A 21,744-nucleotide genomic window follows, 5' to 3' on the forward strand; every position below is an offset into this window, starting at 1 on the left:
GGTAAGAGTTGGAATCAGAAGGTGCTCAAAACTTCTAAAACTGTAGACATAATCTGCCAAAGATTTAAATTCTATGCTTGATAGATCTTTCAGACCAGTGGCTTAAGAAAGAAGACACTAATATTTCCACTTAAGACCACTAAACACACATAAGAATTACTGGAAACAATCGTGTTCCTATAACCCTCACCATCTAGTGAAATACATCTTTTTGCCAAAACAATAAACATGCTGGGCTTGAGCCTATTTTGTCTCTAAGCTGACTGTCCCAGAAAAAGAAAAACTGAAATAAAAGCCAACTAAAAGTGTATCTAAATGTCACTGGAGTGAATATACTCCGTACAAACAAGAAAAATGGCTATAGATTCAAGGAAGTTTAAGAATGAGGTCAAACACTAATATGCTAACATCGTCTAAAGATTCCTTAAATGTATTCTGAATCAACTGGAATGTCATTATTAGAAATTGTGAGTTTCATTTATTTGTTTGAGCGATTTGAGGTAATTCTAGGTGCTTACATTTTTAAAAATTATCTTTGAAAATTTTAGAATTCTAGGTTAGCTTGGGAATAAAGGGCAAAAATGATAAATATGGAAAGAATACCTTTCAGTGTCCTTAGGACTCTGTGGGCATGGGAGAGAAGTTGTGGGCTAAATGGTAAAATATGCTTCCAGAGGAGAGGAACATTAATTTCCCATGGAACAGCTTTGTAACCGTATTCACCTGAAAATGAGTACTGTTAGGCTGACTGAAAAAAAGATGTGGAATATACTAATTTTGTCTCCTAGCATTTGTCTGGAGACCAGGGCTGGAAATGAAGGAATTCCTCATTCTATTTCTTAATAAGTGTTTGCAGATATCTCACCATATCTTTTTTTTTCTTTTTAAAGATTTTACTTATTCGAAAGAGAGACAGAGAGCACGCCAGAGAGAGAGCACAAGTATGTGTAGGGGAGTGGTATAGAGGGAGAGAGAGAGAGGCAGACTCCCTGCAGAGCAGGGATCCTGATGCGGGAACAATCCCAGGACCCCGGGATCAGGACCTGAGCCGAAGGTGGATGCTTAGCTGACTGAGCCACCCAGGCAACCCCTCATTATATCTTTACTAAATTCTAGGGAGCAAGAAGAGCAAGGATCAGTAGTCCCGTTTCATAGACGAAGAAGCTAAGGCACAGAGAGGTTAAGTACCCTTTCCCAAGTGCATCTGAATGTTTTAAAAGCATCTCACGGCCAGATAAGTGACAAAGTCAAAGCTCTGGCCTCGGTTTCCCATCCCTCTTTTACCCATCATGCACCTGTCGAAGTTCAAATTGGAGGGCCACCCTCTCTTCCTTTCAAAAAACAGTTCCTCCAGTAAGTGAAGTTATCAAACCCATCACCTTCCTCAAATTTTACCCACTTTCTATATAGACCCTACAAGATCATGAAAAAGAAGAATGAGCAAGAGAGACATCATGTCTTGTATTTATGCTTTCCCATAAAGTATAGGTTACTTATTAGAATTATGAGTTGGCCTTTCTTTTCACATGTGTACTTGCTTACATGCTTACACAGAGCCTACTTCTATTTATTCTTGCGTTCCTTCCTTTTGCTCAGCCTCTTATGGCACAAAGATCTTTTCATGTCTAAGTCAGTTTTGCCATATAACCTGCACATCTCTCACAGTTTGACTAGTCACACCTGGTTCTGACTCACATACTGTCTTCTGTTGCAGTGCTACACCTAGGAAAACCGGCGACTACAGGCAGATGAGGACAGTGGTGGCGGCAAAAAGGGAAGACTATCAAATGTGCAGCCTGAACTCCTGCCAGTCCTGGCCAAGACCTGGGGAAAAACTTTCCTCCCTCACTTGGCAGCAAACTTCCCATGTCTTGCCAGAAAAACCATCTTGCTGTGTTGCCTATATCACAGGCACACCTTCCCCCACCCCGATATCATATGCACTCTCCCACCAGGTATCATAGGCACGCCCTCTCCCCCCAGTATCATATGCAACCCCCCTACCAAGTATCATAGGCCCTCCCTCCCTGGTATCATAGGCACCCCCCTCCAGGTATCACAGTCCCCCCACCTCCCGGTATCATGAACACCCACCCCCCGCCTCCAGGTATTATAGGGATACTTCCCACCCCCAATCCAGTAAGCAAAATTGCAAGCTGCTTGACTGGCCATCTAAGCACTGAACATAGGAAAATATGGGCTGGGAAATTCATGCTCTAAGCGGAGGCCCACTGAATACGGATGACATCACTTATGATCTCCCCTGGAGCAGGCTTTTATGGAGAGCTCATATTGCCCACATACTACACAAGATAAACAGAGATGTTATAAGGCATGAGAGATGCATTTCGTTCTGCGTTTACAACAGACGATTGTCGACACAGACTCCATGGCAGGCACTGTGCTACAGGAAAACCACAAAACAGTAAGTAAGAAAGAATAAACAGTCCTTGCCTTCACGGAGTTTACAATCTGCTTTATAATAGTACTGGCCTTTGCCGACACTCTTCAGAGAATCACATGCAAAAAGATGTGATATTAAAACTGCAATAATTCAATTCGGAATTCTAAATACATGACTTGCCAATAAACTTCACAACTTGTTGGCAAATTAAAGGAAATGTTTCAATAGCCTTTCAAGTAGCTTTCCAATTCTGGTTTCTTTTGGGAGGAGAAGCAAGAAGGCAAAAAAAAGCAGAGTAATACTATAAGAGAAAAAAGGCAGGACAAGTGCTGGACCTCAAAGGCCTCAGTTCTACTGCTCATCGTGTTATTTTGGGCACATCACTGAACTTCTCTGGGCTCCAACAGTCCTGTAACTGATGCCTGGAACAGTGTCTGGCATACAGCAGATGTTTGCTAAATAAATGTTGATTGAGTGAGTGAATAGAATATGTGAAGATTTGGTGTGAATATTTCTGTAGTTCACAGTAAACATGAAGAAATTAGAGATAAGAACAGTCAAGTAACAGAAATTTCTGTAATGTGCTTATGCCCCAAACGAAACTTCACTCGTAAATAGTGTCAGAGTGGCTGAGTGCCAACAGGGAAATGTGGGACTGTGTCTGCCCATTATACTCTCTTGCCATGTCCCTCAGGCTTGAATTTTTATAACAATCTAAACTCAACAAATGGATTTTCTCTGATTCCAACCCACTAGGCTAGTACCTTGGCTAGCAAATTCACCAGTGCCATGCTAAGCTTTCTTTTCAATATTTACGGAATATAAGGCGATTTTGGGTTTTAGCCTTGAGCGCGTCAGATTTTGACAGCTTAGAAATGTCATCCTTAGAGCAAGGACTTTTCGCATTCACAGAGTTCTGGCTCTAACTATTCTCTAAATGCAAATGCAAATATCCTTGACCAGAAGACGTTGAGCATCATGTTCTAAGAATGTTAGTGAGATTACATGAAGTTCTTTTTAACTGTATTAGTTTCCACCCAACATCTACTCAATTGAATTAGAGTAAAGTGGGGGAAGGCCTATGTTCCAAAGGTGGATGCCAAAGAAGTCACATTTTAATTTTGTCTCCATATCTCCTTTCTGGATGCTTTTCTGTTGACCAGTCAGCAAGCTTCATTCCAAGGAGAGCGCACTAGATGGCCGGCCAGTGAAGAATTAAATAGGATACAACTGGTGTATTAGACACTGGTCAGAAACACTCTGCCTCCGCCAAACGGAGCCTTATGTGATGGGCCTAATGCTCTTTTTGCTTGACAAGGACCTTGTGTTTTCCCTCTCATACATAGCTAGTGAATCCCATTTATTAACCAAGCGTACTAGGGCTCAGTGGTTGAGCTTCTACCTTTTGCTTCTACCTTTGCTTCTACCTTTGGCTCACATCGTGATCCGGGGGTCCTGGGATCCAGTCCCGCATTGGGCTCCCTGAGGGTAGCCTGCTTCTCTCTCTGCCTATGTTTCTGTCTCTCTCTCTGTCTCTCATGAATAAATAAATAAAATCTTTTTTAAAAAAAAGAGTACTAGAATTCATTGATTAGGAAAATACACCAATGGTATTTTTTTAGCGATAAAGTGAACTCCCAAGAACATAAATTTGCAAAATTGAAGGAAATACAAGATAGTGAAACTCCTCTGTGTTTACAAGTTAACAAGAACAAAAAGAGGCTCAGAAAGAAGAGGGTAGGAGACAGAACAGGCTGCTGTGGTAATGTGGCACCGTGGCCTAAGTGGTTTTTAAGAGCAGAATTGTTTAAAATCAATGTCAAGTGGTTTGTGTGTTCTGAGATATAACCTAAGTGCTCCCTCCCCAACCCTGCCACCTTACAACTTCACCAAAGTCAACTACTTCCATAATTTCTATGTATGTAGTATAGAAGTATAATGAAAGAGGTGAATCCCACACCTGGGTGCAGGGCCTGGATAAGGCTATGGAGAAGCCTCAATTAACTCAGCAAATACAGGAACCTGCAGCTAGAAGGGGACTTGAGCCTGAAAGCCCTCTCCAAAATGTGCAAAAATCCTGTGGTAGACATTAGATTTCTTCAGCGTGCGGGACAGAGGTCTCGAGCTAATTCTAAGGGGCAAGGAGACCATAGGTAACATCTGGAAATCTACATACATTTCAATATTTATATTAAATATCCAATAAATCTCTTTTATGAACACCTAAAACTTAACTATTGCTGCCTCTTGAGTAGCTTTTTATCTCTTGTACCACCTTCATCATGGGCCCCAAACACTTGAAATACCTTCAGAAAAACACAATCACATTTGATGGCAAATTGTGTTTAAATGTGCACCCAATGAGAACTGCATCTTAATCTCATTTATCTTTATGTCCCCATCGCCTAACACAAGGATTCTCACATATATTAATAAACACTAGTATGATTGGGCAAAGATGAATTGGAAAGAGGAGAAATTACCTATAATTACCTATTATTTTTCCCTTAAAAGATGTTAAAATCCTAAATTGGTGGTTACCAGGGTGGGGGGGAATAGAAGAGATACTGTTTAAGCATGTATACTTGCAATTAGTAGATAAAGAAGTCCTAGAGACCTAGCATACAGTACAGTGATTATAGATGACAAAACTGAATTATCAAGGTTATTAGAGACTAATTTTAATCATTCCCAACACTCAAAGACATGATAATTACATAATGAGGTAGAGATGTTAGCTGATAGAGATCATACTGCCATGAATCAAATCAATATGTTGTATACAATTAAACTTACACAATGTTATATGTCAAACACATCTCAATTAAAAACAAAAGACTCTGAACTCCTGAGGACAAGGTCTATTCATTCACCCATTTACTCACTCATTCATTCATTCCAAAAACATTTATAGTGCCAGACATTGTGTTTGAAGTGCAGCACGAGGGTGGCTCAGCGGTTGAGCTCCTGCCTCTGGCCCAGGGTGTGATCCTGGAGTCCTGGGATCGAGTCGCGCTTTGGGCTCCCTGCGTGGAGTGTGCTTCTCCCTCTGCCTGTATCTCTGCCTCTCTCTCTCTGTGTCTCTCATGAATAAATAAATAAAAACTTTAAAAAAAATGAAGTGCAGCATGAATATTAGTTTCTGCCCTCAAGGAGAATACAGTTAACATAGTTGTCTCCTCAAAATACATGTTAGGGGGACTTAAAGAAAATAATATGGCTTCTATTCATATTTATTTTGTATCCTCTAAAAAATAACAATGAATTAGTTATTAATAATGCCATGTTCCTCACTTGGTACATACGTCAGATGGTGACATGTTGCCCATAGTACACGAGGTATCCCTAGCAAAATGCAGAATAACTGCACACCCACTCTTACTCGCTTCACTTTCAGCACACTCTGACATATCACTGTTTTCAGGTGCCAGTATTCAGTTGAAAAGACTGGGAGATCATCTAGTTTTAACTAGTTAACTGCCATCACTACCACCACAAGTGTGACATCACCGTTGTCATTTCCTAACCTCAGGGTTGTAATTTCCCTGGGAAGAGGGAACAGGACAGATAGAAGATACACTGAAAATCTTATGATACAAGTTACTGGAGATTATTATAGTTGCTCCAAAACATTTCAGAGCACCTCACTACCCATTATTTCTGTTGAGTCTCAAAGTCTAATTGGGAAAATGAAGTAGCACCTCCTCTGCCACTCACTTACTGCTGACCATGGATTTGTGCCTCAACATCCCTGAATCTCATTTTCCTCATCTTCTCAGAACTATTATGCCAAATTAAGATAACATATCCAAATGATTTAAAGTTTCTAGTATGTAATATTATACAACTATGGTCAGTTCTCTTGCCTCTCCAATTGACGCACAGAAAGAATCTATACAGAGAGAGATCTGAGCCTAGAACTCAAATATTCTACACAATTATGTATGACCAGGCTGCCCAAACTTTCTTTAGATCTTGTATTCCAAAAGTATGCTTTCCTGATCAATTTATGTAGAGAAGTGCTGCCTCAGTCTCCTATTTTGAGCTGCTTTCACCATTGACCTTCACTATCAATTCTGCTCAGGTAGAATTGAATTCAGCAATATCTAGTGGAAAAAATGAGTGGAAGGAAAAAGTATAGAGATGCTAGACAGCTTATGGCCACAACCAGTCTTGTCTGAGTCTTACTGGAACCTGCTTTTATCTTCTCTCTCCTTCCATTAAGAGAAACTTAAAGGCTATTATTATTCAACCACTGGTCCGTAGTTGAGGCTTCTGTATCTTTTCTCTACTAAGGATATCTTGTAATATTTTCCTATCATGGAGCCTATTTCTCAAAGTATTTAATTTGCCACCTTCATTAAATAATGGATAATTCATCTCTCCCCCACCTTTTACCTAATGAATCCAAACTATAAATCTCTGTAAGTGTTAAGATAACCAGTGAGTTCATAAATGGAGTCAAAAACAAAAATCTTCAGCCTGTGTAGCTTTTTCTAGGAGGAAAACGCATAATTTCTTTTAAGATTTTTCTTTTCACCCCCTTTGGGAACCACCAGTTGGCAACCATTGGTCAAAAGAGTGTGTTAGTGTGTGCTGAGTTTACCTATATGTTATTTCATGATACCAATTTGCAAATCTGCTAGAACTCAAAGGACATGCATGTTCTAAACACTGCTACTTTTAGAACTGGCTGATGCTCTGACAACAAGGTACTTCATTGTCCCCCTCTCTATCGTTAAAGATCTTACTTATAGTCCAAAGCTGCAAGAATGCATTTAATGGAAAAGCTTTCAGTTTGGGCAGCATTTGCAATTTTAAGAGAAGATAAACCTCTCCATGGAGTTAACATGATCTGTGAATGTGGGACATGCTAGGAGTCAGATATCCTAATGAACTTGGTCTTACTCACTTGAATTGGAGAATTAACCGATTCTTTTAAATAATTCAGAAATCTAAAATCAAAGGGATGAGGTACAAGTTTCGATTGCACTTAACCAACAACGGGGAACAGAAATAACATTTTATGTTTTCAATAAATACATTCGTACCTCTTTTGTCACTGCAATACCTTCAAATTTATTGGCAATCATAATTGTTTTATGCCATTCGACAAACTTAATGGCATCTGGTATAAATATCTCACAGCTCATCTCATTTGATACTCTCTGTCTCCAGCAGAAAAATCAAGTGAAAATTCAGTCCACTGTTGAAAACCATTAAAAAATCAAGTACTCATAATACTTGAGATTGTAGGGTAAGAGAGTAAAGAATGTTCAGAAGAAAAACAAGAATGTAATTTTGCCCATCAAATATCTAAAGCAAGAAAAAAAAATGTGTTCTGGATTGCCCCTCTGGCAATATGGCTCCTATCTATGAGGCAATGAGGCAGGTGAAAGAGAAGACGGGCTATACGTGATTGACTATCTACCACCGATCACCGCAAGTTCTAGGTGCTTTACATACCAACATACATCCATATATAAAATCTGTACAGAAACAGTCCTGTTAGTTCTGAGGACATAGTTAAACCTGTGGGAGCCTGAGCAAGGCTGAGGCAGATACCTGGGAGGATGAGATAAGGAATAAAGGAAGAGATGACAATCCCAGATGAGAGACAAACATGAGGAAGGAAAAGGAACTAACATTGTTTAAGCTCAAAACAAAACAGTGACAAAAACACATTTCCTGGGAAGGTGATAACATCCCACCTTATAAATGAGGAAACATAAGTCCAAGAGTTCAAATTACTTGCTCAAATTCACATAATCAATAAGATATGGAACCAGAAGCTGAATACTGTTCTTTCTATAACACAATGTCATGATTAAGCAATTAGACCCTGGAGTTAGAGTAAGCTTGAGTACACTTTCCACCTTCTGGATGGTGGACAAACTATTTAAATTCTTTGTGTCTCAGTTTCCTCATATGTAAAATGGGCATGCTAATCGTACCTCTTTCTGTAAGGTTGTATTAGGATTAAATAAGGAGAAGAGAAATCCTAGCAGGGTGCTTTGCTGTGGTGGCCATGAAAATGAGCCATCAGATCACTTGCTACAAGGAGCATAACTGCCTGATAACCCCAGCTGCCATTCCTCTGTTCAAAGGCCATCCTTCCTCCAGGATATTCCAGCCAATGACTAAGGGGGAAAATACTAATGTGGACCCAATCCAGTGGGACACACAACTTTTTCTCTCTCTTTTTTTTTTTTTTTTTGAGAGACAGGGAGAGAGAGAGAGAGTGCAAGGGGCAGAGGGAAAAGGAAATAGGCTCAAGCAGGCTCCATGTTCACCACTGAGCCCAATGAAGGGCTCAATCTCACGACCCTGAGATTGTGAACTGAGCTCAATCCAAGAGTCAGACAATCAACTGAACCACCCAGGCACCCCATGGGACATAGAACTCTTAAAACAGGTGATTTTGGCTCAAAGACTCTCCTGTACAAAACTTTCTTAGAAACTTACTGATATGTGAGAGGCTTCCAACCCAATCCTCCTTCCTTCCCCATCTCCTTCCATAGGTATCAGGTCAGTATTGTGTTGTGAAAGCTCTCCCAGTTAACTCTTGCTCCCTCTCTTTATATTTAATAGGCTTTACCCCAAATAAATCCATGCACATATAATTCCGCCAGGGCATATTCTTTCTGAAAGATTCAAAGTAACAAGCCAGCGTGCAGGAAGTCCACAATGAATGTAAGCTCTTATCATGATTATGACCAAAAATCATTATTTTTTATCATTATCTGGCTCTACAGCCCAGTAGAGTTTAATCTTTATTTTCCAAACTATTTTCCTTGAATCTGTGAACATTATTCTTTATTTTAAATGGGAGGGTTCAAAGATCACACTGTGTTTTTGTAACATATTCTGACAAGGTTTGTCACACCTAGCAAAACAGTCCTTAATTACAAACGAAAACATATATATTTCGTTTCCCAGATAGCACATGAAAAATATGGCACCTTCTATTTTCAGGTCTATCTGAATTGTCTTTTGTCTACCTCACCTTTGAATGTGGAATTTCCCAGTCTTCATTATTTGACCGATTTTCTACTTTCACCATCTTTCATGAAGCAAATAATCTGCTGATAACTAAATCTTGTAATAAAGTATACTTCCTCTGCATTTGTTCTGAAGAAGTGACTCACATACTGTCCAATGGCTTACTCAATTGCTATCCCACTAATTAAACTTACAAATTTACTTGCATAGGCTGAATGGCTCTCAACTACTATACTGTACCTATTGACTGTGCCTTACAAGAGGCTTATTGTTCCAAGATAACTACTGGACTAGGTACCAGCAGATGCAGGAGGAATGGAATTTAAGTAGTCAACTCGTTAGAACTTTGCGGTTCTCTTCCCAGGGTTCATTTTCAGTGGGTGAAATTCCAGTGGTTTGACCCTTTGTGATCAGTGAAATTATCACAGACTAATCAAACCTTTCCATGCTGCTGTTACTACTGTACACAGGACTGTGTGGCCAATTAGGACTGGTTGCCAGATAAAATGTAGCAGTTACTTTAAGTAAACAAATACTTTTTAAAAATAGGAGTATATCCCATTTAATACTACAAAATTATGCATCGTTTATTTACATGAAGTTCAAATTTAACGTGGTGTCCTCCATTTTTATTGCTGAATCTGGTAACTAGTAGGGAGAAAAATGAAGCTTCATGGTAAATGTACTTGAGACCTGGGGGCTTATGATCTAAATGGTGTCATGAGATAAGGGATAAGCTAGAAGCTCACAGATTTAGATTTCCATTAAATGAAAAAGGAATCGTTTGCATGAGTGGGTATGTGAAGTCAAGTATCCCATGTAAGTAACTCAGCTTTTAGTATGACATGCATAAAAAAAAAAAAAAACCCTCTGGGGATACTAAAGGATGTTGCCATGGTAGATGAGAGAGTCTCTCTCTCTCTCTCTTTCTGTCTCTCTCTCTGGCAATGTTACAAATCAGGTCTTTGTCTATAGCTCTGCACTATAGTCTATGCTTGCTTTGCTCGTCACTAAACATTAAGTATCTTGTATATGGTAGGGGCTCAGGATATATTTACTATATCAAGAAATGAATGGAGTTGGAATGTGCAAAGCTCTATAGACCATATCACAGCTTACCAAGGAGCTGCCAGGTCCTTTCCCTGGCCTAGAAGGTCTGATACAATTTTGTTTCCTGCTATCCCCATTTCCAATCACTCTCTCCTTCATTCATGCCCCTAAAGCCACACACTGGTTACTGTTCCTCCCACATCCCTGAAAGCCTTTACATTTACTGATCTCTCCTTTAAGAATCAAAGTCCATAATGTCTGCATAGTTCTCTTCTTTACCTTCTTCAGGTCTGAACTCAAATGTCAACAGATAGAAAAGCTGATCCCCATCCATGCTATGTAAAATAGCACCCATACCCTCCACTGTTCAACCCCTTATCTGTCCCCATTTTTCTTTGTAATATTTAATATCACTGGGCACATGACATACGTATTATTAGTTAGTTCACTGTCTGTTCCCCCCGCCCCCCCCAGAAGGCAAGCTTTGCTCAGTGCAGTGCCCGGTTCTTAAGATGTACTAGCTAAATATTTGTTGAGTGGATAGACAAATTAAGCCTTTTCCCCCATACTAGACTATCAGGTTTTCAAGAACAAGATGTCTGGTCCATGGTTGTATTCCCTCAATGCATCTAAGTACATTGACCAATGTACCCAGCAGATTCTTAATAACTATCTGTTGAATTACTTATGAGAAAACTGAGGAACAAAGTCTTTAAGTGACTTGGACAACTGATTTTCTCTTAAGAGATGCTCAATGTCAGACTTATAATGGCAACTCTCCCTTACTGATTTGACCTATTCGGAAGCTGTGATTCAGTTTCTCCTTTCTCATCTCTTGAGTTTACAAATGCTGCTTATTGAGCAGCTCTCTGGCTGCAAAATACCTACAGAGATCTAAGAAAACAATGACTTGGAGATTGTTGGAAGCCTATTTTTACTTTGCTGGGCCTTTCCACAACATCCTTTCCATTTCTCTCTTTGGATATACACCATATGATACCTGCGAATAAGGCATATGAGACCCCCTTGTTGCCTTTGGGTTAAAATCAACCAGGTACATAAGTGAACAAGTGAGATGGGGCAGAGTAATCGGCAGTAAATATTATCCTCCCCCCACCTCTATTTGAGCTATCCCAGTAGATTTCCTTAACGACAAGCTAATGCCAAGGGAACAGAGTTGCCTGGAGCTGAGTAAAACCCGAAGAAGAGAAAAAGAATGGGGAAGCTGTAGGGAGAAAAGGTGCCAAAAATCCTTGTGGCCACATGAATTTTTGTAGCAGACAACTAATCAATCTGGATTAGTGACTCCAAATCCCCAAATAAATTATTTATATTATATTCAGTTTTCTAATATTACCCACAAATGGATAATTCCTTCCCAAAAATAATATATAGGCTTTAAATCAACAAATTCACACTCAAGTGTCAAATCAGACCCTATTATTTGTGGCAAGGAAAGCTCATTCACTATTCCTGACCCAAACTAGCCTCCCTGATATCTCACTGGGCTGATTTTTAATTGATGGAAAGGTATCCTAAAGGGACCATTAAAAGTATCCTGCAGGTCCTTCTAAGGTCCTTCTCTGTCAAAGGGTCCTATCAGAGTTGTTCAGGCTCAGATCACAGAGAAAACAGAACAATAGCAGATGGAGCTGCAGATAAACACCAGGTGTACCTTCTACCACACTGTGATTTGATGACGGCTCCTCATTTGGTTTCTTTTCTGAGCCCAATTCAAATACTACATGAATTGTATTGCTTCATATTTTTGGAATCAAGATCTACAGATAGATTTACGTGATCCCATATAAATTACAAATCGACACCTAAAAATGCTTTCCTATTTAGAATGTTATACCCAATAGGCATTCACATGGTCATGTCTTCTAGGTCAAGAGTTATAGGCACAAATAAATTTGAGGACCGGAAAAAAATCCCTTTACTACTTCTTTCTTTCCTCTGTAACTAACTGTGTGTGAGGGATGGTCAGGGAGGGAAGTGGGGGGAGGTGGAGGAGGGAAGATGTCTGAACTAGACCACCCATCCAGTCCATTTTAGAATTTAGACATCAAGGAGCATGAGTCTAAAACACTCCCTATTTTGGCTACTAGCCAACCACTTAAAGTCTATTCAGCTAGTTATCCTCTGTATGTAGACAATAAAATACCCATAATGTGTGAGGTAAAACTACTTTTTAAAAATGACTACAAATTTCCTCCCTATTTTTCAGTTGAAAAAGCTCCTTAATGACACTGGGTCCTGGGGTAGAGCTCAACATACACTGCACTGCAATACGCATGCCGGGGAAACCCTGCAGCCTCACCTGGTACCTCATCTTTCAAAACACAAGATCCAAGAATTTCCTTTCTCTAGAGGCATTTCTAAAGAGCCTCTGCAAATAATGATGGGTCACATCTGCTAACAATATTTAAGAAAGCACAATTTACCTGGTCTCAGATTGACATTTTTAGGTTCAAACCAAATTCTGGTTCTCTAGTTTCTTAAAGGAGAGAGTCCAACTTAATCGCATTGCTGAAAATTCATCAGCCAGAATTTAATTATACAGATCTGGAAACCAGAAGGCATTTAGTTTTGAATGTCTCCCTAAGTTGGGACCTTTACATAGTTTAGAATATTGATCATTACTGTTATTGCTGCTATTCTGGTGGTCACTCTGCTGTGTCTGTCCCTGTGGCATTTTTTTGAAAGAGCACTGTGGAGAATGACTGTTGCTAGGTAATTGTAAGAGAAACTCATGCAAATTATGAAATATTGATAAATTGTATTTATAAGTCAATGGCACTAGAGTGCTCCTGCCTTCCCAGTAAATTGCAAATTATAGGGCTGCATTACCTCAAAAATTCCTAAAACGACCCAACAAAAATGACGCACTAATCAAAACTGTTCCTAAAATGGGCAGTGCATCCAGCAATAAGTAACGGACAATTCTTAGAATTTGGAATTATGAATTTTCTTTTGCCTTTCCACCGTGTATTATTAATATAATAACATTGCAATATACCTACTATATTTTTGAGGAGATGGGAAAAAAGTTAAAGCATAGGGCCTCCAATGTTTTAAGAGCACATTATCAAATAAAAGAATGTTTATCCATAAGAGAAATAGAAATTTACAGTTCTCTTATCTCACCCTCAAATTACAAAGTGGATCCTACAGGTCAGTAGCTTTGAAAGTTATTTCATAAGTATTGAAATATTCAAAATACTCACAGAAATGAGTTAATGGATAACCAGGGAGATATGACTGTGGTTGGAGTACATTCCTTGTTCATCCAGCAACATTTAGCAACAATATCTAGTGTAGCAATATAAGATGGAAATGACACAAATGAAGTTGGTGACCATGAAAGCCATACTCAACCAATTCTCCAGGGTGATTTTCAAATTGGCAGGTAGAGCTGAAAATTTTCAAAATCTGGGGCAAGCATCATGATTAATGGCTTTCCACTGATTGCAAAGGCCCATCTGAGGGTTTATGCCACCAACATATGTGCAAGCACCAGATAAATGAGGAAGAACAAACATGATTAAGCCTAAAGGAAATAATCCAAATACCAACTCTGCTTTCCTGTTATGAATATCACATTTTAAAAACCATGAAGATGAGCCTATTAATAGTAGTCTATGCAGGTGATAAGAGAGAGTAAATAGAGGGGAAAAAACATGTGAACACAGCTTTTCTTTTTCTGGCAAGGGAATCCCATATTTTCTTTTTTCAGTCAAGGGTGTTTTCACAGCGAGTCCCAGCGGGGAATATGCTTTCAGAGCGCCAATGCTGGACTGTGCTTCCCTCAGACATGGATTCACTGTGGCCCTACAGAAGCATGACTTGAATTAAGGAGGAGGGTTATCACATGAGCTTTTCCCTCCCTCAGAAATGACTGACCTGATGCACCACAAAGCGCAAGCTTTAGAGGACTGTTCACAGGTCCTGTAAATACCAAGCAGTCATTTCAAATGTTCTGTCCCATAAATACTGTTAACAATCAGTAGCCAAAGTACCTCACGGGAATTCACAAAGGTGGTTTGAATAGACATCCTAAGTCAAAGTCCAACAAATAAGGCTTATAACCTTCAGAGTGTCTTGAAAAGCCAGAAAGGGGGTTCCAGCCGTATGCAAAAGAATTAAATGCATGAATCCAGCCAGAGCTGAGAACTTTGTCAGAATTTCGTCCCCTGTGGTAAGCAAGCATAAGCTAACACGATGGTATTTCATACCTTTGCTCACACCTGCTCATTTGGGAGGGGCAGAGGTACAACTCGATCTACCATAGACATTAACATAGCCTTTGGCCTTGGCTTCCTAGCATGTCTGTTCACGTCTGTCGATGACCCCATGTACAATTTTCCCCCACACCCAAATTAGATTTTTAGCATTTCCAGGTTTTTTTTAAAAAAAATTTGATACTTGTTTCTTTAAAAACCTCTTGGTAAATCAACAGTGAGCAGACATTCACAAAATATTGGGGACAATGAGAACATATTCATCAACTTATTAATTCTACTCATTAAGCAGATAAATACCAGGTACCTGCTCAGTTCAAGTCACAGAGCAATATGCTCTGCCATATTGTTTTAAAAGGAACTGGTCATGAAACTGACCCTTAATCAGCTTATAGGTTTTAATAAGCCAGATTCTAGTTGGTTTTGCCAAGGAAAGACTGCTAAAATTAAAGCCATCTAGGTGGGGTCCCTTCTTTCCAGAATGGCCTTCTCTGGGAGTGCTCATTCTGAAGGTTCTGACAACTCTGAATCACTTTTGTGGTAGTCAACTGCTAGGAGGGGAACAGAATGTGAAGAATAATAGTCTACATAATAAACTAGATGTGGCACTGTGGGGATTATGGACAGATTTAAAGAGACTTATGTCTGACATTTCAGAACAGAACAGGTACCGACAAAAGATGTCTCTAAAAGTCTTGGTTTATTTCTGACATACACCAAACCCCTTTCCATTCCAAATCTCCCAGCTTTTGGCCTCTCCAATATGTATGCACTTTACAGATATAAGCTTTTCTTTGAGTCCTTACCATGAACCAGACATGTTGCTGTTTCATGTACAGAATAGTCTCCCTTTTAATACGAAGTATGCTCTTTTAGTATTGCTACTTCACTGATAAGAAAACTGAGATTGGGACAATAGGTTATTCAAAGTCACCCAGCCATTATTTCATCTAAAGGTGGGTCTGTCTGACTTGAGAGGCAGAGTTTTTCATCATTACACTATGCCAATTTTGAGTTTCAGAGATTCTGATATTTTATCTCTGGGCTTCAAATAATTCCTTCAAGATTCCCATCTAATACTCTAATTGGACAAAGATTTGTTTTCTTTTACAGTTGGGTCTTAAGGGAGTACAAGAAAAGAAAGCAAAAATTCCACAGAAAAAAGCCAGACTAGTTGGACAGGGAAGAAACAGCTGCATCCACTTTAGGTAAAGTTACATGGCCTAGTTTATGGTTTTGGATGAAACAGCATGTTACCATTTGTCTATTCATTCTCCATGGTTTACTAGGAAAATACCATTCGTTTCCCATTACCTTTCTCTTCAAGAGCTAGGATAAAAAGAATATGATTTCCCCTCGCATATATACATAAAGAAGATGTAATGCATTCCCACTTTATTTGAAGACCAGAGTCTGTCACTTCTTCACCCACCAAGATTCCAAAAGTTCTCAGAGGTTGGTTGCTATGTTTATGAGAGTTGCCTTTTTAAAAACAACAATGAAACAAACGAAAACCCTTCAGGAGCTCATTGTTCATAACCTGGGTAATGAAAAAGAAAATCACTCTTGGTCAAAGTGACACTGGAAGGTTTTCTAATGGGTGTAAGTACCTGGTCCTGAACTCTTCGTTTATTTTCCTTTAGGGATTATATGTCTTTAGAAAAGGAGTAAAATCATGTTTCCTTCAATCACTTCATCTGAGATTGACAAAAGGCAGGTAGAGGAAACTGAGTAGGCTGCCATTCCTCTAGGCTAAGCTTCAACTGGAGTCATCCAAGACAAAGCAGCCTCTACTTCTTTTTCTTTGAAATTAACAGAAATTTGAAACAGAGGAACTTACTACTTTCTCTCCCAGATATTAATGCTTTCTTTGAACTCACACAATCCTCCCCTATCCCCTCCCCCCAACCCCCAAATGGTATCGTGAATCCTTGAAGTAGCCCCAAGTAATCTGGGGTTAATATGAACTTGGCTAATATTTCTGTGCCTTTGGCCGAAAAATCCAGGCTCGATCCTGGTTGCTTTTTGGAATGGGAAACGCACAATATCGGTATTACAGACAGCTCCAGAAAGGCATGCCAGGCCTCTCATGCTCTCAATTTATATTTGCATGTGAACAGCTTGTCAGCCATTTTATGAAGACAGATGAATTGCAGGTCTGTGAAAGGGGCAGCCAGACCCAAGTATGCGAACCACATACCCGGACAGCCACAAATTTTTAAAAATGAATTGAGAATAAAATGAGTATCTCTGGACACAACTTCAGGCAGGTTATATTTAAGTATAATCTAGAAAAATGAAACATTTAAGGTATCACTGGTAAGTGATTCCTTATGGATCAGATACCAGATGGAAACAGAGGATGAAACTAATGTATAAGTATCCCTTTAAAAATGTCAACAAAAAATAAGATGTAGCTGTTAATGTCACTAAAAACAAGACTTCGGGGGTCTCTCCTTCCTTATGCTTGCTTTGAAGAGACAACTTTGATAAGGAAACTACCACTGAAACACCAGAAAAGAAGAGGGACAGCCAGAGTCCATATTTGATGTCAGAATCCAGCAATGCTATCAAGAATTTCCCAGGCTTGGAAAATGAAACAGATCCTCAAAAAAATTAGTGAGAGGGTATCTCATGTGGTAAAAATCCTCCATCCCATGATACTGACAGAATTCAGTTTACCTTATCTTTTCCAAAAGATCAGATGGAGATCAAAACGGAAAAATGTATAGAACAATAAAAGAGTGACCAAAGGAATGAGGTCATTCTAAGTAAATGAAAAACCAATATGGTACGGATGATACTGACAAGAAAAATAAGTAGTAACATTGAGGAGTCAATAATTTTTTAAATAAACTATATGAATATGTGCATTTTATTTAGCTCTTCAACAGGTAGGCTATTAGTAGTATATTATGACCATACTATTTTAAAGATGAGGAGTAATTTTATACCCTGAGAGGTTAAATAACCTATTCAATATTACAAAGGTAAGAAATAGCAGAGGCAGAATTTGAAAGCAGGTTGATGCTACAACTCAAAATTTTAACCATGATGCTATATGCCCTTCACAGGGCCCTCAAGGTCAAGCCTCCCAATTAGAGTCTTTCATTGTATCACTGAGGAAGAACACTCTGGAATTTCATGAGATGATATGCATGAAGGTACACAGTAAAAAAGCACAGTACAATGTTTAGTATATGACAGGGACTGCAAATTCACTTCTCAGTTTTTTCTGAAACTGATAGTTTTACTCAATCTTAAATTTCAACCTATAACAATCTGTTTTGTACTTGGAGTGCATACCGCAGAGCTAGTATTTTACTGGATACTATTATTTTGTATATAAAACATGCATTCTATGTTAATCAAGTTTCTGAGACAGAAAGTTTATATAATTACATAATTTAGGAAGGTAATACTGTCAGGTACCTTTACTGTTTTATTTCAGACAACTGAAAGTGGAAAATCCTTCAAAGGCAGAGTTCATTTTATGAAAGCAATTAGGAAAGGGTTGAGCTGTGAAAGGCCACAAAAATATTTATCAGTCAGTACCCTTAAATCACCAGCGAAGAAGGTCGAGGGGCATTTGTCACCTTAGAAGGAACGAGAAATGAAACAAGAGAGGCAGTGCCTCCTCCCTTGTGCTGCAAAAGATTCTGATTTGGTAAACCAACCCTACCTCCCAGAATCATCCATGTTCTTGGGAACTAAAGTTCTCTTGATGATGTTTGGGAGCGGGGGTGGAGAAGGGCTTGACTGCTAGAATGATCCAGAGAACTCCTTGAGTCATCGAAGTTGTTCCTACTGTGAGCTGCCCACAGGGCAGACTTTAAAAACCCTTGTGCTTGTTTGGCTCCTGGCCACTGCTGGACTCTGAGAGCAGCAGCTAGAGTCCCCAACTAAACTTACCATTTTCTGGCTGGTCCTTAATGTCAGCATCACTTGGCTGGCTGGGACTTTCAGATTGACTTGAATCTGAAAAACATAAAAATACAGCCAAAAATTACAGGGTCTGTGAGGGAAAGTGGATCAGAGGTGCCAGACTTTCTCAAAAGGTTCAGCATGTAAACTAGGAATGAGGATGTTATAGAAATGACAGGATGAATGAGGTGGGAGGAGGGGAGTGGGGGAAGGGAGGAAGGTAAAAAAAAGGAGAGAGAAAAGCAGCAAGAGCAGCCTGTGCCTCTAGAGAAGATGCTCCATTCTGGATATGCCTTCAGCAGTAGCGTCTGGCTTGAGCCAGGATCATAACTTGAAACTCTTCAGAAACTATTTTCTTACAGAGAAACCATTTCTAAACTGCTCTTCTCCATTATTTATACACTAGAGTCTGATAAAGACTTCATCCTTCATTACACACATCTGAAGCTTGATTCAGAACATAATAAAGTGTCAAAACATATTTTGAAGCTGGTATATAAAAAGCAACTCAAACAACAGTAACAAGTTCTGTTGATATTTAGCTCTGTGCTACAGCAACACACCATGCAGACTAATACCACCAAATACAAGAGTCCTAATATTCTAGCGCATTTACTTGAAATCACAGGATAACTCCAAGGCATCTTTCTGAAGGGGCCATGTTTCCTCCACTTTATAAGTACAGTTTTCCTCTTGTACTGATGTCCTTGGGAGCTCCTAAGAGGACTTGTTTGCAAAAAACAGGTTCTTGCACACCTTCACAGGACTCCATTTATATATAAAACCAAAAACCAAAAACCACAATTATTTTCAAACTAAAACAATTAATTCAGTTAATTTCTAAATGGGATTTTTTTTTTTACAAAATAACATTTAATTTTAAAAATGAGATAAAATTAAGTTAGAGCAAAAGAAAAGAATTTCACAGAATTAGAAGTAAACATACTTAGACATTTTTTGGAGGGAGGAAACAAAAATCAGGCAAAATATTTCAAGGGTAAATTTTTGTGCTTGAAACAGTCGGAGACTTTGAAACAGTATAGAACATTATTTAAAAACAAAATATTTTTTTAGAAAAAGTTCTGTAGGGATCCCTGGGTGGCGCAGCGGTTTGGTGCCTGCCTTTGGCCCAGGGCGCAATCCTGGAGACCCGGGATCGAGTCCCACGTTGGGCTCCGGTGCATGGAGCCTGCTTCTCCCTCTGCCTATGTCTCTGCATCTCTCTCTCTCTCTCTGTGACTATCATAAATAAAAACAAAATAAACTTAAAAAAAAAAAAGAAAGAAAAAGTTCTATATCTATGGAAAGTATGGTTACTAATTTTACCTTGGCTATACAGGGTTAGAATCGGCTGTCTAAAATTTGACCACATTTTAGCAAGAAGTTCAGTGCAAGATCAAAAGGTCATGATACTTAACTGTGATTAAACTGAAAATGTTACTTCTATTTCAACAGAGGTATAGCATTACTATTCTCTTTCTTGGAGATATTTGCAAAAAGAAGTAGCACTCCTAGTGACCCTAGGTCGAGAAATGCTAATTTATTACTTTAGAAAGGCTCCCTGCTTTTAAGCAAATGAGGGTTTTAATTATAGGGAAGTACTATTAGGAAAATGTCTATCTTTAAGTTTTCAGATGATCTTAACCTGGTGACTACAACAAAAAAATCTATGCTGATCCAAAGGAACAAATAACAAAAGACGTGAAGTGTGAATTTTTATTTAAGTCTGGCAACATGATAGCCTTTATCATTTTGTAACAATTGTCATAGTGAAAACATAAAAGCATGACAGGTCAAAAAAAACTTGAGATAAATCCTTTAGGATGATCCCTGAAATGAAATATGGAGGCTGCACTGAAAATTGGAACTGCAAAGTTATATTGGACCATATTTGACTTTTTAACCCCATAAACTAATACTAATTTTGTAGGGAATAATGAAAAAATAGGACTACCTCCTCTTTTTCTAAAAAAATATCCTACAATTTTGCCATTAAAATTATAAACTAGTCTGAGAACTATTTCAACATCATTTTAGGAGAAAGGCATACCTTTATTATTTTTGTCCAAGAAAATGTTAAACCATTAATATTTATAATTAAAAATTTAAAAATACATAATTTTGTTTCAGGGAAAGTTAAAATTCTTTCTGATCTCATTCCAAAAAGGATGCATAAAATTCTGCCAAACAGAACACTTATGTTGTTGCAGTAATACCAGCAAACCTAACTGGTGGAAATATGATAGCTTTGCCGATGCTCTTCTAGATATATCCTTAGGATTAATCACTTCGAACAAACAGAAGAACATTTTTCATCTCAATTGATTCAAATATACAAAGGCCAATTATTTTTCTGATATTTATCTGCTGATTTAAAACAAGAAGGATAATGAGATTAAAAAATGTTTTTAATAATATGAAAGTGGACTACTTCTTTTTACTTTTCCTTTCCACTTGGTTCACCATCCTATCTTCATTGAAATATGACATGATTATAGAAAACTTAAACAGCAACAAGAGATGCCTGCAGGTGTGTTCAAAGTTTAAAATTCCAAGCTACAGAAGGAGAAAAAGCAGCAAATAAACTGAGAGGCAAGAAAAGACTCAGAGTTGGTGTGAAAGGGGCCGCAGTGCTCTTCTGAAAGCTCAGATACACACACTGGGGGAGGCATCTAGCCAAACGGGAAACAGAATTTAATTTCTCCAGTTTTTTTCAAAAGCTAGAGACACTGCTGTCCACCGAGGACAGCATACTAAAACACACTATCCTGGTAAGGAATAGGCAGAGCCAAAAATCTACAAGAAAATTTAAATGATCCAAAAATTTCAGCAGTTACTTTCAACCCCAGGCAGTTTAATACCTTTCTTTTTTGAACCAACAAGGAACAGAACTGCCCTGTCCCGTAGCTATATTCTTTTTTCCTTTTTGTGCAATTGAGATAGCACAAACAGGGAAGAGAGGGAGAAGCAGCTCCCTGCTGAGCAGAGAGCCCAATGCAGGGCTTGATCCCAGGACCCTGGGATCATGACCTGAGGTAAAGGCAGACTGAGCCACCCCAGGCACTCCCCAGGGCTTTATTCTACACTGAGGATGCATGGACACTTTCCCAGTAATTGCAA

At 38.8% G+C, this 21,744-nt stretch overlaps 1 protein-coding gene across 12 annotated transcripts in view; it reads right to left on the minus strand.

Moving 5' to 3' along the window:
* Positions 1-21,744, minus strand: part of NFIA (nuclear factor I A) — a 576,588-nt gene that overhangs the window by 161,697 nt on the left and 393,147 nt on the right. For all 12 annotated transcript variants that reach the window (XM_072730767.1, XM_072730768.1, XM_072730766.1 and 9 more), the window contains one exon: positions 18,613-18,678. In XM_072730767.1, the coding sequence (XP_072586868.1) occupies positions 18,613-18,678 (66 nt within the window). The remainder of the gene's footprint in view (positions 1-18,612; positions 18,679-21,744) is intronic.

This window comes from Vulpes vulpes, chromosome 12 (genome assembly GCF_048418805.1).
Source record: "Vulpes vulpes isolate BD-2025 chromosome 12, VulVul3, whole genome shotgun sequence".
Taxonomy (NCBI): Eukaryota; Metazoa; Chordata; class Mammalia; order Carnivora; family Canidae; genus Vulpes; species Vulpes vulpes.